The sequence below is a fragment of the Anolis carolinensis genome, chromosome X (genome assembly GCF_035594765.1).
Source record: "Anolis carolinensis isolate JA03-04 chromosome X, rAnoCar3.1.pri, whole genome shotgun sequence".
Classification (NCBI taxonomy): Eukaryota; Metazoa; Chordata; class Lepidosauria; order Squamata; family Dactyloidae; genus Anolis; species Anolis carolinensis.
In genome coordinates, this window is record NC_085847.1 from 1858983 (window position 1) to 1880510 (window position 21528).

The 21528-nt window shown below is 39.8% G+C and overlaps 1 protein-coding gene across 2 annotated transcripts in view; it reads right to left on the reverse strand.

The window, feature by feature from the left end:
* tmem116 (transmembrane protein 116) overlaps nt 1–21528 on the reverse strand; it is a 31663-nt gene that overhangs the window by 6557 nt on the left and 3578 nt on the right. Inside the window, exons 2-6 of one of the 2 annotated variants that reach the window (XM_062958398.1) lie at nt 20599–20645; nt 14199–14262; nt 12958–13098; nt 6950–7054; nt 779–828 (exon numbers count right to left, since the gene is read on the reverse strand). In XM_062958398.1, the coding sequence (XP_062814468.1) occupies nt 779–828; nt 6950–7054; nt 12958–13098; nt 14199–14262; nt 20599–20645 (407 nt within the window). Of the gene's footprint in view, nt 1–778; nt 829–6949; nt 7055–12957; nt 13099–14198; nt 14263–15783; nt 16302–20598; nt 20646–21528 lie in introns of those variants that run through there. The other variant, XM_062958399.1, reaches the window with a different exon arrangement.

The following is a 21528-nucleotide window of genomic DNA, read 5'->3' on the forward strand; positions in this document are numbered from 1 at the left end:
ACAATTATCCCAGTAAAAAACATCAACATCAATAAAAACAATCATTAAAATCAACAAGCAGGATACAGTGTTAAAAACAGGAGACTAATTCGTAGATCCCAGGCAAAATGCAGAGTGTTACGAAATGGGAAAAGGAAATTTCACAGTTGAATGGACAATAAAGTGCGGTATAAAATGGCAAGACAACAACAATGGGACTATTATGGAATGGACAGATAGATCAATCCAGCAACAATTAAACATTGAAGGCCTTTTGGAAGAGCCAGGTTTTTAAGCTCTTCCGGAATTATTATTATTATTATTATTATTATTATTATTATTATTATTATTATTATTATTATTATTATTGGATTGGATGGCCCATGAGGTCTCTTCCAACTCTACTATTCTATGATATTATTATTATTATTATTATTATTATTATTATTATTATTATTATTATTATTATTATTATTATGTGCATTGTGATCCGCTCTGAATCCCCTTCGGGGTGAGAAGGGCGGAATATAAATACTGTAAATAAATACGTAAATAAATCTTTAATACATATGAGCTGGTCATTGACCGTAATAAAAGTTTACATTACATTATATAAATATTTAATTTTATTTTAATATTAATATTTTGTGGATTTGGACATTGGATGGCTTTTAAGATCATAAGCTGCTTTGCATCCCAGTCCTGGGAGAAAGAAGCATAACAATAATAATAATTTTCAAAAGCAAGATGCCTCCCCCTGGAGTGAACTGTGTTCCCACTTATAGAGGTTTCAACTTACCCAGACAAAATGATGGCTATCCGGCCCGTGCGATTCGTGTTGCTGAAAACCTACAGGACAAGAGGGGCGGAAACACATTGCAAGTATTAGGTCCACTGTTTGGAGTTGTAGTTTCCCTACATCTAGAGAGCACTGTGGACTCGATGGATCTGGACCAAACCTGGCACGAATACTCAATATGCCCAAATGTGAACACTGGTGGAGTTTGGGGAAAATAGACCTTGATATTTGGGAGTTGTAGTTGCTGGGATTTATAGTTCACCTACAATCAATCCCATCTTGAACCCCACCAACGATAGGATTGGGCCAAGCTTCCCACACAGAACCCCCATGACCAACAGAAAATACTGGAAAGATTTGGGAGGAGCTGACAGTGATTTAGGGGAAATGTAGTTCACCTACATGTGCAGAGCACTGTGAACCCAAACAACTATGGATCTGGACCAAATTTGGCACAAATACCTGATACGCCCAAATCTGAATACTGGTGGGGTTGAGTTATATATAATACGAGTTATAGTTGCTGGGATTTATAGTTCACCTACAATCAAAGAGCACTCTGAACTCCACCAACAATGGAATTGAACCAAATTTGGCACACAGAATTCCCATGACCAACATAAAGTACTGGAAGGGGTTTGGTGGGCATTGACCTTGAGTTTTGGAGTTGTCGTTCACCTGTATTGAGCCTTCTCTGACAAAGGGGTTCCTAAGACCATCAGAAATATGCATAGGGAGGCATAATACTCAGCAAAACGTTGCCCTGTGTATCTCGATGGCTAAAAGGTTGGTGAGACATTCACATCTTTTTTCCAAAACAAGCATTTGGGCCAACAGTGTTCCAAGATGCTCCAGGCGTTTTTCATTACGATCAAATTCCATGCCAGAATCCAAATAGCAAGTTCATACATTATTGTTTGATGAGTGTGGGCTCTTCTTTTGTGAAATGACCGACTTGACACATTTCTGCTCCTAACTTACGACAGATGTTTTGTGGCAGCAGAAAGGCACGGTTTTGATCATATAGGACGAAGGGAACATCGAATTGCAGAATTTGAAAGGACCACAAGTCACTTCCGAATCTTCTTTTCTTTCTCCGAGCTAAATATAACCAGCTGCCCAAATAATTCTGCCATACGTGTCACTCTCCTCTGGACACTATCATTCAGCCAGACAGCATGTTACTTTAAGCATCGATCACAGACACACAGAGTATGTATGCCATTCAAATGCAAAGCACCAAGTCAAATAAATGAGGACAATTTTTTTTTGGAAGGCAGCGCTCTCACCCAGAGATTCCTCCTCCCTTTCCCTGTGGGCTGGAGAACAAAAGCCAAACCCAGAAACCCAACATTTGTCAATTTATAAAATCAGGGCCCCTCTCTCAAAGAGCAAAATCTGGAGCCAGGAAAATCGTTCTTGCAAATGGCATGCATTATATAATGACAAGTAATCTGGAAATGTTTGTTTATTTGGCACGGCATTTCCTGGCTTTTGTTGGTTGCAAGGGAAGAGTTTTTCCCAACGACTGGAAACTCTACGAGCGATTTCGGACTGTTCTTCCCATCCTTCGGGGCTAGAAACTTGGGCTTTTCAAGAACATGGAAACGTCTCAGGACGCTACAGTTGACTTGCGGCATTGGCCTTGCAAGCCCTCAGAATTGATACACAGAGGGTCAAACCTTATGCCGGGTAAAAGATCACAGGGGATTCCTGTCGAACCCAATCCAGGTCAAAAAGGGAGTCAAACAAGGGTGCGTACTAGCCCCCTTGCTATTTAACATCTTCCTGCACGATCTCCCTATAGCCCTAGCCCAAGTGGAGGAGCATACTCCCAAAATTAACCTAAAGCTATTTGCGGATGATGCAGCCCTACTATCCCTCTCTCGTGTGGGATTTAAAAGACTCCTGCATAGTTTTGTGAACTTCTGTGAGATAAATGACCTCCAGGTGAACTACGATAAAACCAAGATTTTGGTTTTTTTGGGAAAAGCATCAAAAAGCAAGTCTGGAAGGTAAAGGGACACTATATATCGAGCAAGTAAAAAAATTCAAACACCTAGGGCTCTGGTTTAGCAACAACTTGTCATGGTCCACACATTTAAAACACACACTGGCCCTGGCCCAACTGAGCACCATGCCATCAGGAGGTTCTATCACTCCAGGAGCAACCAAAATATTCTCCCAGCCCTGCAAGTCTTCCAAGCAAAGGTGAGAGCACAAATACTCTATGGAGCTCCTATTTGGCTAAACCCAAACAACAGTGCCATTCGATCGTTTCATTCAAAATTTCTGCATAAACTTTTTGCCGGCCCCGGGTGTCGGATAATATGGTGTGTCGGATGAGTGGAAGTCGGATAAGCGGGACTCTACTGTATAATGTATATTGCATTTTACACTATCTTGTTATATATGCCAATAGAGGCTTATTGGATTGCTACGCAGAGGAATATTGCCTGTGATCCTGGGCAGGTTAGGTAACCATCTTGACTAGTAGCCATGAATTGGCTTCTAGTCAAGATGGCTCCATGAAGCAATTGCCTGTATTTTACTAGATCCTTCCTGCTATGCACTTTAGCCATCATTTTATATTGTACCCCACCCATGGAGATGATAGAACAGTGCCTGGTCGTTGACTGATATATTACTAACTATTGTTATAATATACCAGTTTTATATTGTATTGCTGTTTTTATCTTTTTCATACTGTGAATTGTAAATAATAATAATAATAATAAAACTTTATTTATACCCCCCCACCATCTCCCTTCAGGGACTCGGGGCGGCTTACATGGAGCAAAGGCCCAAACAACATAAGGACAAAATAAACAGCAACATAATACAAATCACAATATAAAAAAAGATAAAACAGTAATACAATATGAAACAAGAGTATTATAACAGTTAAAGCCAATCAATTAAAACAACAATACAAGGATAAAAAATTGCATTTAAAACACATAAATGGTAAATGGTATTATGTTTTCGTTATTCTATTTAATTATGTCGTCGGGCTTTGCCCCATGTAAGCCGCCCGAGTCCCTGTGGGGAGATGGTGGCGGGATATAAATAAAGATGATGATGATGATGATGATGATGATTATTATTATTATTGTATGACACAGCAAACAAGATAGATATGCTGGATTTCATATCACAAAATCACAAGTCGAACACTTCCCAAGTGTCTAGGACTGTGTGATGTATTTTCGGATGATGCGCACAGATCCCAGTAGGGTGGCCTTTTGCTTATTATTATTATTATTATTATTATTATTATTATTATTATTATTGAAGCAATCCTCCCTACATCAGGGAGCTGCACTATGTGTCATGTGGGCACTTCCTTTGACCACCTTTCCGATAACATTTTCTTTCTGCTCTCGACTTTGACCTCTTTCTTGGTCAGCCATGATCAACACCGAGTTACTCTGGATTACTCTGCTCTAGTTTAATGGTGTTGGTTAGTTTCACACCCTGCTCGACGGTTCTTGCCTTTGGAGGCCTACAAAACAAGTCCTAACTGGAGTGCTCTGTTTGATCAGCCAAGGCGGAAAGATAAGGAACAGAAAGGGAGATATTGGAAAAACCTCCGGACGGGGACGGCGGCATGTCCTCCCTTGTGAGGAGTGGCAAAGCATGCGCCAATCCCCCGCGCGTCTCCACCCGGAAGCCCTATACAAAGGGTCCCTTGTCCTCCCGGAAGGATGGCATCATAGAACGTCCGGTCCTGGACCTAGCCAGGTGTCAAAGAACTGATCCCAAGGCGGGTGGAGTATTTGTTTAGTTTAGCGAGTGTGTTTCTTGGAACTGCATCCTTGTCCCTCCATTCCCAATGGCTGACAATGGCTCCTCAAGGGTGTCATTCAAAGGCGGGTGACGTCAAGCAGGAGGCCATGTGGTCCTCTCCACCTAGGCTAAGCTGCTCCACCTTGTAAACACAAATTCTTGCTTTGGGGAGCGTCTCAAGCCATCAGACATTGTACACAAATGAGACCGGACACATTCTGATGTGTTTTTTTTTTTTCTGATTCTGTCTCCTTAAACTTCTTTTTAAAGGCTGGCAAATAGACATCTCCACTGCTCCTCATCACTACCCAAATAATGGAGAAAAGGTATATTGTGTTATGGATTGAAGCTGAAAAATGGAAGCTCTTACGTGTGCCCAGATTCACCCGCAGAACAATAACATGCCACTCAGTTTTGAAGAACAAAAACACAGGAACTTTACTGATTCCAAAAGATAAAAAGTAGTATTTACAATGGTCCCTCTGATCACTTATAAAAGTTCACAGTCATAAATAGTCCTTTCTCAGTCCACAAATCTGCTTCAGAGAAGAACACAGTCCTGTTTCCTCAACCTCTCTTCCCAACAGCAAACAGGCTTCAAAATAGCAAGGCTTCTCTGAGTACACACTGCTCTCTAGCAGTGCTCAGCCAGCACTGAAAAACTTGACCAAACTGGTTCTGCAGCAGCAGAACAGAAACAGTATCAAATCACTCCCCAGGTCTTTTAATCGGCTTCATGCACTTCATTTTGCAGTTAACACACACACAGCACAGTGCCTTTGCAAACCATGACATACTGCAACTTGTCGGCTCCGACAAACAATCAAATCACCTTCCAAGATATCATACGCCGATGATATAACATTACTGTTGTCCAATCATACTGGCCTACAAGTTGAGGACAAAACTAAAAGATGAAAATTCTACTTTGGACATCAACCCGCAGATTTACAATCCAAACTTGCGCCAGGATGCTGGAAGACGCAGTGTCCCAAAGCTCTGATCCACGGACCAAGAAACCAATCCCCCAGGCAGGCGGGATTGTGAGTCGCCAAGTTCAAAGCCACATGGCGTCTCTCTCTTTGCGCAAGTGGCAACCTTACCCACATGCCTATGTTGTATAAATCGGAACGACACTATTTATCTTTACTGATTTTTTTTCCGGGTGCGGCTTTTGTTTGCACTTTCGGCGAGGAAAGCACCGTGAGGAAAGTACCCAAGGTGGAATCAAGGACTGTATTCTTCAATATATATCGGCCTATGTTTTGAGACCTTCTTCTCTTCGTCCCACCAACTTCAGGCGACCATCTGATGGTATGGCCTTTTCAATGGCTGCCCCATTCCCCCCGATTTCAGAACTTGCTTTCCAAATCAGTTAGACTGGCAACTCTCCTTTCATAAATAAGTTTTTCTGTAGTAACTGGCCTTTGAGGGCCAGTTGCTCTGGGGGGGACAACCCTGTATTTCTACTCCAATATCAATTCCATTGTAAGATGCCATTGATTGTAAGGCACACTCCTATTTCAGTACCAGCACAACCAACAGCCACTGGCAGAAGGGAGTTGTTTATTACTATTATTATTATTATTATTATTAATTCATTTCTATCCCGCTTTTCTCCCGTGGGTGGGATTCAAAGTGAAATGCAACATATAAAATTCATACAAATACATCCGACCGCAGTGCATAATCATTTAAAACATCATATCCCGATATAAAAAAACCATTAACATATCAAACAAAACAATTTAAAAAACGTACAGCAAGCACCATTTAAAGATATCCATAACCTCCGGCCACTGAAGTTATTAGTCAAGTACAGTAGAGTCTCACTTATCCAATATAAACGGGCCAGCAGAAAGTTGGTTAAGCAAAAATGTTGGATAATAAGGAGGGATTAAGGAAAAACCTATTAAACATCAAATTATGTTATGATTTTAGCACCAAAACATTATGTTTTACAACAAATTGACAGAAAAAGCAGTTCAATACATGGTAACATTATGCAGTAATTACTGTATTTACGAATTTAGCATCAAAACACTACAATGTATTGAAAACATTGACTACAAAACATTGACTACTAAAAGGCAAACTGCACTGAATACAGAATGTTGGATAAGTGAAGGTTGGATAAGCGAGACTGTACTGTATTATCAAAATATTTATTAGACTGGCAGTGCCTATTATCATTCGTCTGGGAAGGCCTGGCTCCTGGCAGCATAGAGTTTCATCTATGCTGACGATCATGCCATCACCGCTCAAGTAGGGAGCTTTGAAATAATTGAACAGAAGCTTTCCGAAGCTTTAGGTGCTCTTACTGCCTATTAGAGGGAAAACCAGCTGATTCCTAATCCATCTAAAATACAGATGTATGCTTACCTGCAGGGGCTGGCTGTGAAGGTTCTGGTTGTATTTCGCCTTCAGATCGGTGTAAAGGTGCCAGGTGTAATTGACGGTGTAGAGGAAGGAGGCCATGTAGAAGATCTGGAAAGGGAGACATTAGAATGGTTGAGCGGTACAAGAAAAAAAAACCTACAGATTGCCTGGAGAGGGTATACTACAATATTTGATGGTCCCGATTGGTGCGGAGAAGAGGACCTGGTAATACAGAGGAAAAGAGAATGGCTTTCTGTTGACAAGACCCCTGTTTGTTTGGGCCTTTGGAAGCCACCCCACTCCCCATTAGACTTGAGTCTCTGAGTTTTGTACTGGAGAGATAAAGCAAGGTATTAATAAATATAATAATAATAATAATAATAATAATAATAATCTTTGATACACATAATAAAAGTGAAAATATGTATATATATATATGGCTGGGGTGTCCACTTACACAGACAAGCTCCCACCTCCACAAACAGCTATAGCTCCCACTACTCAGGAGACATCAAAGGCCTTCCCTCCAATGACATTACAGGTTATAGCGAGCGCTGTGAACCCGTCCAATGTCCTCCACAAACACCATCCTGCCCACCACGCAAGTGAAAGATTTCATACGATGACAATTTCCTCCTAGATTTTCTATTTTTCCTCCACCACAGACATCCGTTTTTCTGACTTTCTCCATTGGTGTGGAATTTGCATGACCCCGCCCACTTCCTCTCCCATTACTCTTTCTTATTTTTTTCTATGGCACACAGCAAACAGAGGAATTGATCAGCACCTGACCATACTAGAGCGGTTAGGGGAGAATTCACCATGATTTATAGGCGTTGTAGGGACTGGGATGTATAGTTCACCTGTAATATAAGAGCACTCTGAACTCCACCAAAGATGGAATTGGACCAAACATCGCACACAGAGTCCCCATGACCAGCAAAAAAAAAATACCGGAGGTCTTTGGGGAAAATTCACCTTGATTTGGGGGAGTTGTAGTTCACCTACATCCAGAGAACACTGTGAATCCAAACACCGATGGATCTGGACCAAACTGGGCACACATACCTGATAAACCGCAATTTGATTATGGGAGGGGTTAGGGGGAACTGATCCTTCCTTTCTGGGAGTTGTAGTTCACCCACAAAGAGGAAAACTGTGACCTCTACCGATGATGAACCTGGACCAAACTTGACATATAGAACTGCCATATGGTGTTTTGAGGGGACTGACTCACCATAGTGGGAGTTGTAGTTTACCCTACAGTTGGAGAGCACACTGATGCATCCAGAGCAAACTTACCCAACATAACAAACTTTAAGTACTGATGGAGTTTCTCGGGGTTAACCTGGCATGATGTGACTTGTAGTTCGCCCACAACCTTATGCATTTGGTACAATTATAAAATTGACTTTTTCAAATAACCTAGGCCAGGGGTCCCCAAACTAAGGCCCGGGGGCCGGATGCACAAGGGCAGAAGGGGGTTGGGCTAAATGACTCAAGGGGTCTCTTCTTCTCTTACGACCATTATTATTATTATTATTATTATTATTATTATTATTATTATTATTATTATTATTATTATTATTATTGCTAGGTGGCCAACTATAGTCCGGCCCTCCAATGGTTCGAAGGATCGTGAACTGGCTCCCTGTTTAAAATTTTTGGGGACCCCTGACCTAGGCAATGCCAGGTACCCAAGCTAAAATAATAATAATAATAATAATAATAATAATAATAATAATAATAATAATAGGATCTGGACCTCGGTGGAAGAAAAGTCTCTCGTCTGGAACAAGACCGGGGAGAGTTTTGTCCTCTTCCGTGCCATCTGTAATGAGAACGTGTTTGCCTCTCCCTCTCTTTATGCCGGCCAAATGGAGTGGAAGGTGGCTCGAGGCTTTTCGAGGCCACTTGGGCTTAATTGAGGGAAGAGGAGGTGAACAACACAATGGGTTGCCTTGGGATGGAGAAGGGAGTCCGCAATACGGACAGGGCCAGGGAGGGAGTCCATGAACTCCGCGGTGTCACAGAAAAGGACTTTCGCGTTACGTGAAACGTGGGGAGCATCTGCATGGTTGGACGAACGCAGTTGGGCACCGCTCGAATGGCCATGGCTCCAGGCTATGGAATCCTGAGAGTTGGAGTTTGGCGAGGCACTTGCACCCTTGGGCAGAGAAGGTCATTAAAGTGGTGCCAAACTGCATCAATTTTGCAGTGTAGAGGCCCCAATGGGCTCCCTTGGCTTAGCCAATCCACCTAGAATGCTATCTACCTCCTTGCCGATTGCCTACAATCCCACTGCTGTTATTTCTTGTTCTAAGGAGAGGTGGGAAATACACTTACATTTAATAATTATTATATTATTATAATTATATAATAATTATAATAGTAATAATAATAATAATAAAGCTTTATTTTTATACCGCCCTAGCTCCCTGAGGGGAATCAGGACGGTTGTTATTAATTGTTATTATTATTTATTATTATTTTATTGTATGACACAGCAAACAAGATAGACATGCTGGATTTCATATCACAAAATCACAAGTCGAACACTTCCCAAGCGTTTAGGACTGTGTGATGTATTTTCAGATGTTATTATTATTATTATTATTATTATTATTATAACAGGAAAAACTCAGCCGCTATCAGGACCTCAAAATTGAACTTCAAAGACTCTGGAAGAAACCAGTGCAGGTCCCGGTGGTGATCGGCACATTGGGTGCCGTGCCAAAAGATCTCAGCCGGCATTTGGAAACAATAGACATTGACAAAATTATGATCTGCCAACTGCAAAAGGCCACCCTACTGGAATCTGCACGCATCATCTGAAAATACATCACACAGTCCTAGACACTTGGGGAGTGTTCGACTTGTGATTTTGTGATATGAAATCCAGGATATCTATCTTGTTTGCTGTGTCATACAATTATTATTATTATTATTTATTTAATTTATATACTGCTTTTCTCCCCCTGGGGGACCCAGAGTGGTCTTACATAATGGCAAGATTAATGCCACATATAATACAAAATATAGTTAAAAAAAAACAATCGTAAAACACACTTAATAACCAATATCATACCCTATTAAAACAATACCATTACAACAGGGCCAGTAGCATTGGGCCAAAAGTCAGAGTCAGTCTGTATTCAACTTCACATTAATTAATAACAATACATTTGTTATCTGCCTCTCCCTGCGGCTAGAAGCAGGATGCAACACCATTAAAACAAGAGATAAAACACTATTAAAAGACGTACACCAAGATTCACAATAAACATGATCACAACAATAATAGTAATATATTTGTGCAGACTGCCTATCCCTTATCTATATGTGCACAAGTTGAGTATCTTTTAGCCAAAATGCTTCCAAGCAGGTGTTTCAGATTTAGGAATGATTTCTCAGTGAAAATATGTATGTATGTGTGTGGCTGGGGTGCCCACAGATATGCCCAGTGTGGAATACATCTCACCATGCTAAAATAGTGGATGTGACTCTTAATGAGACATGACACATTATCACAGGATGTCTACGCTCTACACCGCTGGAGAATTTTATACTGTGTAGCTGGCATTGCACCACCTGATATCCGCCGGGAAGTAGCAGCCAGCAATTGACATCTCTGGCCCACCCTCTGTTTGGATATCAGCCAGCATGCCAATGCCTTAAATCAAGAAATAGTTTTCTAATATCTTCAAAGATACTCGCAGGAACACCCCAGCAAGCGAGAGTCCAAAAGTGGCAGGCTAAAAACCAGAACCTCAATCAGTGGCTGATGCCGGATGAGAGCCTCCCTCCTGTCAAACCGCCTCCAAAGGAAGCCAAAAGTTCCAAAGGAAGCCGAAAGCTCTCTTCCAAACAGCCCTTTGAAAGCATTTCAGGGAGGCCAGATGTGCTCCAGAGCCTGGCTTTGCTGCCATGGAAAAACTGAACTCATCTAAACAGGAAGATGAGTTTTCCTGGCATGATGGATGACACACGGAGCTTTGGAGAGCTGGCCTCCCATGTCGTTTCCCCCCCAAAGGGACTTCTAATAGCTCTATAATGGATGATAGAACATATTTTCAAATATTTCTGGGAATGACGTAACTAGTTCGGGTCTTTCTTCCAACTATATATATGATCTTTTGTACTCAAGGTCAATATACGATGCTGATTTGTACAGACTATCCTTTGGGGGGGATAGGGCGGAATATAAACATCATTTCAAACCTGAAATATACAGACGTTACAACAAACACGAACAGTCTTAAAAATCAACAGTGAATGCCCATTCAAAACCTATCCATCTAGCTGAAATAATAATAATAATAATAATAATAATAATAATAATAATAATAATAAATCACACAGTCCGAAAATACACCACACAGACCTAGACACTTGGGAAGTGCTTGACTTGTGATTTTGTGATACTAAATCCAGCATATCAATCTTGTTTGCTGTGTCATAATAAAATAATAATAAAAAATCAAATGGGAGCACCCCCCCCCCCAAGATCTAACTGCCATTCTGGACCAGAATGAAGAAGGTGGGGCCAGGAAGACATCTTTCCACCATGTCTCCTGTATCAATTTAACAATATAATAATATATAATACTCATATTATGCTATACTAATATTATAATATATTGTATATACATATAACATTGATAATATTATGATGTAATACAATGTAATAATAATAATACACTATTATAATTATATATTTATATTACATGCAATATTACTAATAATATTGCAATGTAGTCATATAGTACGATATAATAATATATAATGCTTATGTAGTGCTTATATTGTGCTATACGGATAATGTAATATATTGTATGAATATATAACTTGTAAGCCACCCTGAATCCTCTTTGGGGTGAGAAGGGCGGGATATAAATGTCACTAATAAATAAATAAATAAGTATTCTTATATTATTATTATTATTATTTCAGCTAGATTGATAGGTTTTGAATGGGCATTCACTGTTGATTTTTAATACTATTTGTGTTCGTTGTAATGTTTGTATACTTTCAGGTTTAAAATGATATTGTATCGGTGTTACTATTATTATTATTATTATTAAACTTTATTTGTACCCCGCTAGCATCTCCCGAAGGACTCGATGCGGCTTACAAAGGCCAAGGCCTCAACACACAATATAAGAATACAAAACAAAAGGCAAATTAAAAACAATTAAAATAGTATAAACAACAAGCAATAAACAATACGCTAAAACACAATAAAACTGGGCCGGGCCAGAGTAATGGGTACAAGATTAAAAGTGCTGATGTGACAGGTGATATATAAGGCTTCTAGGGCAAGTGCAGAGTGCGATATACGATCTTAGTTCTAAAAAGGGCTTATGGGACTTGGTATTGGAGATTTCCTATTAATCTGGGAAGGCACATTGGAACAGCCAGGTCTTCAAGTTCTTTCTGAAGACTGCCAATGTAGGGGCCTGTCTGAGATCCTTGGGGAGGGTGTTCCAGAGTCGGGGGGCCACCACAGAGAAGGCCCTGTCTCGTGTCCCCACCAACCGCGCTTGCGACGCAGGCGGGATCACGAGCAGGGCCTCTCCAGATGACCGAAGTGAACGCGTGGGTTCGTAGACGGAGATGCGGTCACGGAGGTTATTGTGAGCCACTTTGAGTCCCTTCTTTAGAGAAGGTGATGATGACGATGAGGTATTACCCACCTCTCCTCACAGCTCGAGGTGGAGTAATACACCATGATAAAGCGGGATACGAGGAAGAAGAAGAAGGGAAGAAGAGGAGGAGGAGGATGGATAAGGAGGCGGAGACGGGGAGGAGAAGGAATAAGGAGAAGAAGAGGAGGAGGTGGAAGAAGAGAAGAAGGAGAAGAAGAGGAGGAGGATAAATAAGGAGAAGGAGGAGAAGAGAAGGAGGAAAAATAAGGAGTGAGGAGGAGGAGGAGGGAGAAGTGACCTGGAGGGCGACTCAGTAGCCATCATCCTGGGCCCCAAAGCCCCTTTCCATGCTGCTCATCTCACCTGTCCCATAGTTTGCAGGTTGTAGCACGCAGCTTCCCGGTGGTTGGGCTCTGCAGCATCTTGGCTATAAAGAAGGGCCCCAGCGAGCCAGCAGACCGCCAGCAAGAGATCCGAGAGACTCAGGTAGAACAGGGGGCGGACCTGGGAAGAGAGGAACACAGATCATTTTAGCAAAAGGCCCTCCCCTAGATCTGAAAAAAGAGCCCACCGGCCTCTCTAAGGCAACCCATGCCACTGTCTAACTGACACATTCCTATCTTGCCCATCTTTCACCACCTTTGATTCGGTTATCCTCCTTTGTTGGAGGTTTTAAAGCAGAGGCTGGATGGCCATCTGTCAGGAGAGCTCAGATGATGTCTTCCTGCCTGGCAGAAGGGGGTTGGACTGGATGACCCTTGGGATCCCTTCCAATTGCATGTCATAATAATAATAATAATAATAATAATAATAATAATAATAATAATAATAATAATAATGGGAAGTGTTCGATTTGTGATTTTGTGATACGAAATCCAGCATTTACTGTATATACCCAAGTATAAGTCAACCTGAATATAAGTCGAGGCACCTAATTTTACCACAAAAATACTGGGAAAACATTGACTCCAGTATAAGCTGAGGGTGGTAAATTTCAGAAATAAAAGTAGATACCAATAAAATTACATTAATTGAGGCATCAGTAGGTTAAATGTTTTTGAATATTTACATAAAGCTCAAATTTAAGATAAGACTGTCCAACTCTGATCAAATCATTATTCTCATCGTCTTCAATGTAAATGTGCTTATGTATCCTTTTAATAATAATAGAGTAAAATAATACATGTAATAATAATAATAAAAATAATAATAATAAATACAGGAAAATAATACACGTAATAATAAATAGAGTAAAATAATACATGCAATAATAATAATAAGATCAGAGTGAAATAATAAATGTATTATTATTAATAATAAAAATAGAGTAAAATAAATGTAATAGTAGCAACAATAATAGAGAAAAATAAGAAATGTAATAATACCAATAATAATAGAGAAAAATAATAAATGTAGCCCAAAAGGAAGGCCAACCAAGGCGATGATTCACCTCCTCCAAGCCTCTGGAGTTAAATATTTGTTTTAGCCACAAGGAGAGAATGTGCTTGACAATATTCGGCATTCTCGACCAGCAACTCCTCCCATCAAAATTGCAACTGAACTTTATTTTTTCAGGGACGGGGGGAGACAAGAAATGTCCTTACCTCAGGGGAGCGGGCTGTATTCTGGAAGACGGCGTAGCCAATCATGAAGCTGGACCCGATGACACTGAGGAAAGGAAAACACAGCTTAGTTGGGCCTGGTTCTCTTGAGGATCTTCATCAATGGCTTATATCAGTGAGGTTGAACCTTTAGTTATCTCAGTGCCAATCAAACTTTAGTATCAGAAAGTGAGGGCCAGAGACATCATACTACAGTAGAGTCTCACTTATCCAACATAAACAGGCCGGCAGAACGTTGGATAAGCGAATATGTTGGATAATAAGGAGGGATTAAGGAAAAGCCTATTAAACATCAAATTACTGTATATACTCGAGTATAAGCCGACCCGAATATAAGCCGAGGCACCTAATTTTACCACCAAAAAAAATGGGAAAACATTGACTCCAGTATAAGCCAAAATACCAATAAAATTACATTAATTGAGGCATCAGTAGGTTAAATGTTTTTGAATATTTACATAAAGCTCAAATTAAAGATAAGACTGTTCAACTCTGATCAAATCATTATTCTCATCTTCTTCAATGTAAATGTGTTTATGTATCCTTTTAATAATAATAGAGTAAAATAATACATGTAATAATAATAATAATAAATACAGGAAAATAATACATGTACAGTAGAGTCTCACTTATCCAACATACTCGCTTATCCAACATTCTGCCGGCCCGTTTATGTTGGATAAGTGAGACTCTACTGTAATAATAATAGAGTAAAATAATAAATGCAATAATAATAATAAGATCAGAGTGAAATAATAAATATTAATAATAATAATAAAAATAGAGTAAAATAAATGTAATACAGTAGAGTCTCACTTATCAAACATAAATGGGCCGGCTGAATGTTGGATAAGCGAGCATGTTGGATAATAAGGAGGGATTAAGGAAAAGCCTATTAAACCTCAAGTTAGATTATGATTTTACAAATGAAGCACCAAAACATCATGCTATACAACAAATTTGACAGAAAAAGTAGTTAATTACACATTAATGCTATGTAGTAATTATTGTAGTTACGAATTTAGCACCAAAATATCATGATAAATTGAAAACATTGACTACAAAAATGCATTGGATAATCCAGAACGTTGGATAAGCGAGTCTTGGATAAGTGAGACTCTACTGTAGTAGCAACAATAATAGAGAAAAATAATAAATGTAATAGTAGCAATAATAATAGAGAAAAATAATAAATAATGCCAATAATAATAGAGAAAAATAATAAATGTACCATATATCCTCGAGTATAAGCTGACCCAAATATAAGCCAACCAGGACCCTCACCCGAGTATAAGCTGAGGTGGGCTTTTTCAGTCTTTAAAAAAGGGCTGAAAAACTAGGCTTATACTCGAGTATATGCAGTAGGTTATGATTTTACAAATTAAGCACCAAAACATCATGTTATACAACAAATTTGACAGAAAAAGTAGTTCAATATGCAGTAATGCTATGTAGTCATTACTGTATTTACAAATTTAGCACCAAAATATCATGATATATTGAAAACATTGACTACAAAAATGCCTTGGATAATCCAGAACTTTGGATAAGTGAGACTCTACTTTACCTTGTTTCCCCGAAAGAAAGACAGTGTCTTATATTAATTTTTACGCTAGGTCTTATTTTTGGAGGATGTCTTATTTTGTTCCCTCCTTCACCATGGAGGAAGCACGCTGAGACTGTTAGGAATGGTGGGAGTAGGCCCACCGTTGGTAGGCCCAAGTTGCTAGGCCCAAGTTGGTAGGCTCAAGTTGGTAGGCCCAAGTTGGTAGGCTCAAGTTGCTAGGCCCAAGTTGGTAGGCTCAAGTTGGTAGGCCCAAGTTGGTAGGCTCAAGTTGCTAGGCCCAAGTTGGTAGGCTCAAGTTGGTAGGCCCAAGTTGGTAGGCTCAAGTTGCTAGGCCCAAGTTGCTAGGCCCAAGTTGCTAGGCTCAAGGTGCTAGGCCCAAGTTGCTAGGTCCAAGTTGCTAGGCCCAAGTTGCTAGGCTCAAGTTGCTAGGCCCAAGTTGCTAGGCTCAAGTTGCTAGGCCCAAGTTGGTAGGCTCAAGTTGGTAGGCCCAAGTTGGTAGGCCCAAGGTGCTAGCCTCAAGGTGCTAGGCCCAAGTTGCTAGGCCCAAGGTGCTAGGCCCAAGTTGCTAGGTCCAAGTTGCTAGGCCCAAGTTGCTAGGCTCAAGTTGCTAGGCCCAAGTTGCTAGGCCCAAGTTGCTAGGCCCAAGGTGCTAGGTCCAAGTTGCTAGGCCCAAGTTGCTAGGCCCAAGTTGGTAGGCTCAAGGTGCTAGGCCCAAGTTGGTCCAGGCCTGTTTTAGCTCCTAGGCCTCCCATTTTTACCTCAGAGCAGAGCCTTGGACTCAGTACCAGAAAGAAACCACTGCTTACCTCAGGAAGCGGCCTAGGCCCTGCCAGGGACCATAGAGTGCCCCGGAGGCCTGGGCTAGAGCGTGCGAGCCTGCCTGCAAACTGGCACTATTGTAACCATTGAGCTCTTCCCTTTCCTTTTGCTTGTGCCGCCTTTCCCTCCTCCTTCCTCGCCATCTCATATTTTTATATTTATTGACCATATTGTTATTGTTATTGACTGTATTGGTTTTTTTTTGGAGCCCCCGATGATGCAGTGGGTTAAACCGCTGAGCTGCTGAACATGCTCAGCGGTTCGAATCCGGGGAGTGGGGTGAGCTCCCACTGTTAGCCCCAGCTTCTGCCAACCTAGCAGTCCGAAAGCATGCAAATGTGAGTCGATCAACAGGTACTGCTCCAGCAGGAAGGTAATGGAGTATTTTGTTATTAGTTCTTAAGCCTGTGGTCAATTGATTGATTTGTATGTTTAGTGTACTTATGCTCATTATTATATTATGTTTTGTTGTTGTACGGTTTTAAGTTGTTGTCTGGCTTCCTTGCTATGTTGGAAACTGCCCTGAGTCCCTTGATGAGAGAGGGCAGTATATAAATAAATATTATTATTATTATTATTACTGAGACAAAGGCATAGTATGACACAGCAAACGAGATATATATGCTGGATTTTGTATCACAAAATCACAAATCGAACACTTCCCAAGTGTTTAGGACTGTGTGATGATGATGATGATGATGATAATAATAATAATAATAATAATAATAATAATAATAATAATAATAATGCAAAAGGCCACCCTACTGGGATCTGCGCACATCATCCGAAAATACATCACACAGTCCTAGACACTTGGGAAGTGTTCGACTTGTGATTTTGTGATATGAAATCCAGCATATCTATCTTGTTTGCTGTGTCATACAATGTCATTGTGTCAATAATATATTATTATAATTATATAATTATATATTATATTATTATATTATAATAGTGTCTGCTGTGGACTCATATTGTTGTGTTTCAAATAATAATAATAATAACAACAACAACAACAACAACAACTTTATTTTTATATCCCGCCCCATCTCCCCAAGGGGATTCGGGGCGGCTCACATGGGGCCAAGCCCAACAGCATACAATAAAATACAGTGGTATAAAATACACAGTATAAAAGACACAATATAAAATACATAACAATCACAGCAGAGTAATATATCAACTCTACAACACAACTTCACAGAATAAAGAGCATGGCCATGAAAAAAGGCAGTATCATGGCACTTCAATATGCGGTCTTGAGGAGAGGAATAATTATAATTGTGCAATGTATTAAGAGAACTAATCGTAAATGTCTGTGATAAAGTGACAGGTAGGGATTCAATCCACTGTGTGATGTATTATTATTATCATTATCATTATTATTATTATTATTTTTCCACCTGAACATGAGGAAGCACTTTCTGACTGTGAAAGAGAGCTGTTCTCTCTCTGCCCCGGAGGAAGTGTGGTGGGGGCTCCTTCTTTGGAGGCTTTGAAACAGAGCTGGATGGCCATCTGTCAGGGGTGCTTTGATTGTGCTTTCCCTGCTTCTTGGCAGAATGGGGTTGGACTGGATGGCCCACCAGGTCTCTTCCAACTCTAGGATTCTATGATCGTGCAAAGGCAGGTTCGACGATTTGTGACGCCTGGGGAAACAAATATCTTGACTCGGTGCCCAAAAGAATGTTGGCGCCACGTTCCTTTCCATAAGGAAGGTGCTTCAGACCTTGCTTGCCAGCACAGGAAAAGGCGGCGTTTGCAAAAGTGAGCTTCTCCCCGCTCCAATTGCAATTGCTGGAATCAGAGGCACAATGTCATATCATGGAACGCTTCCACTGACATTGGAAGATGCCCAGCCGATGCTTATAAAGCACAGGAGCGTTGCCTGGGGAAAAAGTTGGCAACACCTCCACCGAAACAGCAGGAGGAAAACACCTCTTTGTAGAAACACCCATTGCCGGACAAGGAAGTGTGTGCTTCTGGAAGGAAGGATCTCATCAAGACCTTACATAAGAACCAATTGTGGAAATAATAATAATAATAATAATAATAATAATAATAATAGCTTTATTTATATACCGCCCTATCTCCTTAAGGGACTCAGGGCGGTTTCCAACATAGCAAGGAAACCAGACAACAACTTAAAACCATACAACCATACAAATACTGTCAATAAATAATAAATAAATACAACAACAAAACATAATACAATAATGAGCATAAGTACACTAAATATACAAATCAATCAATTAACCACAGGCTTAAGAACGAATAACAAAAGACATTTAAATCCATGAGATCAATTTAAATAAAAACAGGAGGGAAGACTGAGACGAAGCCTTGCAGCTTCAAAGCTTGGCTGCTTCCTTCCTGGGGGAATCCTTTGTTGGGAGGTGTTAGCTGGCCCTGATTGTTTCCTGTCTGGAATTCCTCTGTTTTCTGAATGTTGCTCTGAATTTACCATCCTGATTTTAGGGTTTTTTTAAATACTGGTAGCCAGATTTTGTTCATTTGCTTTTTATTTATTTACAAAGGAATCTGGTAGGAAGCAGCCAGGCTTTGAAGCTGCAAGGCCATCTAATGCTAACCAAGGTGGCATCTACCCAGGTAGTTGTGGCATTGAGTAGTTGTGGCATTGAGTAGTTGTGGCATTAAATGTCTGCCATTTATATGTATGTTAATCGCCCTGAGTCCCTCTGGGGAGAGAGGGTGGTCTAGAAATAAAGTTGTTGTTGTTATTATTATTATTACATTCCCAACAGACAAGAGCTCTTTCTCCCACCCTGGATCTTCCACAGAATGGCCTTGCAACTTCAAAGCCTGTTTCCTGCCTGAGGGAATCCTTTGTTGGGAGGTGTTAGCTGGCCCTGATTGTTTCCTATCTGGAATTCCCTTGTTTTTTGAGTGTAACTCTTTATTTACTGTCCTGAATTTAGAGGTTTTTTTAATATTGGTAGCCAGATTTTCATGGTTTCCTCCTTTCTGTTGAAACTGTCCCCCAGGCAGGAAGTAGCCAGGCTTTGAAGCTGCAAGGCCATTCAATACTAATCAAGCTGGCCAGCTGCAACATTCACACTTGTCTCAAACAGACAAAGAGTTCTTTTTCCCACCCTGGACATCATTTCACAGATACAGTAGAGTCTCACTTATCCAACGTTCAGGATTATCCAACGCATTTTTGTAGTCAATGTTTTCAATATATCGTGATATTTTGGTGCTAAATTCGTAAATACAGTAATTACTACGTAGCATTAATGTGTAATGAACTACTTTTTCTGTCAAATTTGTTGTATAACATGATGTTTTGGTGCTTAATTTGTAAAATCATAACGTAATTTGATTTTTAATAGTCAATATTTTTGTAGTCAATGTTTTCAATACATAGCGATGTTTTGGTGCTAAATTCGTAAATACAGTAAATTACTACATAACGTTACCATGTACTGAACTGCGTTTTCTGATGTTTTGGTGCTTAAATTATAAAATCATAACGTAATTTGATGTTTAATATATTTTTCCTTAATCCCTCCTTATTATCCAACATATTCACTTATCCAACATTTTGCCGGCCCATTTATGTTGGATAAGTGAGACTCTACTGTGTATATATATATATATATATATATATATATATATATATATAAAAACCCCACTTGCCTGGTTTCCAACATCCTTCGCAATCTCTGAGGATGCCTGCCATAAATGTGGGGAAAATGTCAGGAGAGAATGCTTCTGGAACCCAATTCGGAATTTATTTGTTTTGGAAATTGCTGTGCAGATACATTGGGCGGAAAGCAAAGAAATCACCTGGAGCAGGAGATCAATTAAGCCGATCTATGGGCACAAGGTGCAGGTCTTTGCATGCCCCAAAACAAAGGAGCAGAGAAAATTCACTGCTGGGAGGCTCTCATTGGGGTTCCCCCCCCCCCCCCCATTATTATTATGTACCTTGAAGCAAGCCTGCCACCCGCAGCCCCAAAGCTTAGGAGACAGTACCTTAAGGCGGCGGTGATGGCTTGGATCCAGTGGATCACGGCGAAGAACTAGAAAGGGAGAGAGAGAGAGGGAGGTTACCAAAAAGGAGATGCATTCCTCCTGTGTGACACCATTTGTGTTCCTGGGGGATCCATACAAGTCCATTAAAGTCTCTAGTTTTCCAATGATCTCTCATCAATGAGTCTCAACCCATCTAACATTGTTTCAGCCACAAATCCAGGCAAAGAACTGCAATCCAGAGAGGGATGGGGCCCCCAAAGGGCATCTAGACCACCCTACTGGGCTCCCAGTCCTTCACCATAAGCTTCTAGTCTTGTTTGTTGGGGGAAGGAAAGACCTTATCAAACTATAACTCCCAGGTGATAATATTGATGTTTATTTACATACTCTGCTTTTTTCTCTCCACAAGTGGCTTACCTTCAAAGCATTCCAAGGCCGTTTAAAAATATACGCCTTAGTGCCCCCTCCCCGTGAACCACTTATTATTATTATCCATATTAATAATAACTAATAATATATTCTTATTATTTTTAAAAATAGTTTTGTCCATATTAATAATAATATATTATTATTTTTAAAGATAGTTTTGTCCATATTAATAATATACTTACTATTTTTAAAAAATTTTTATCCATATTATTAATATTAATATTATATTCTTATTATTTTACAAATATGTTTTATTATCCATATTATTATATTCTTATTTTAAAGTATTTTTATTATCCGTATTATTATTATATGTATTATTTTAAAATGTTTTATTTTTATTTTATGATTATTCTTATCGTTTTAAAAATCTTGTATTATCCACATTAATAATATGTTATGATTGTTTAAAATATTTTATATTGTCCATATTATTATTAATAATAATCTCAATATTATAATCTTATTATTTAAAAAGATTTTTATATTGTTCATATTATT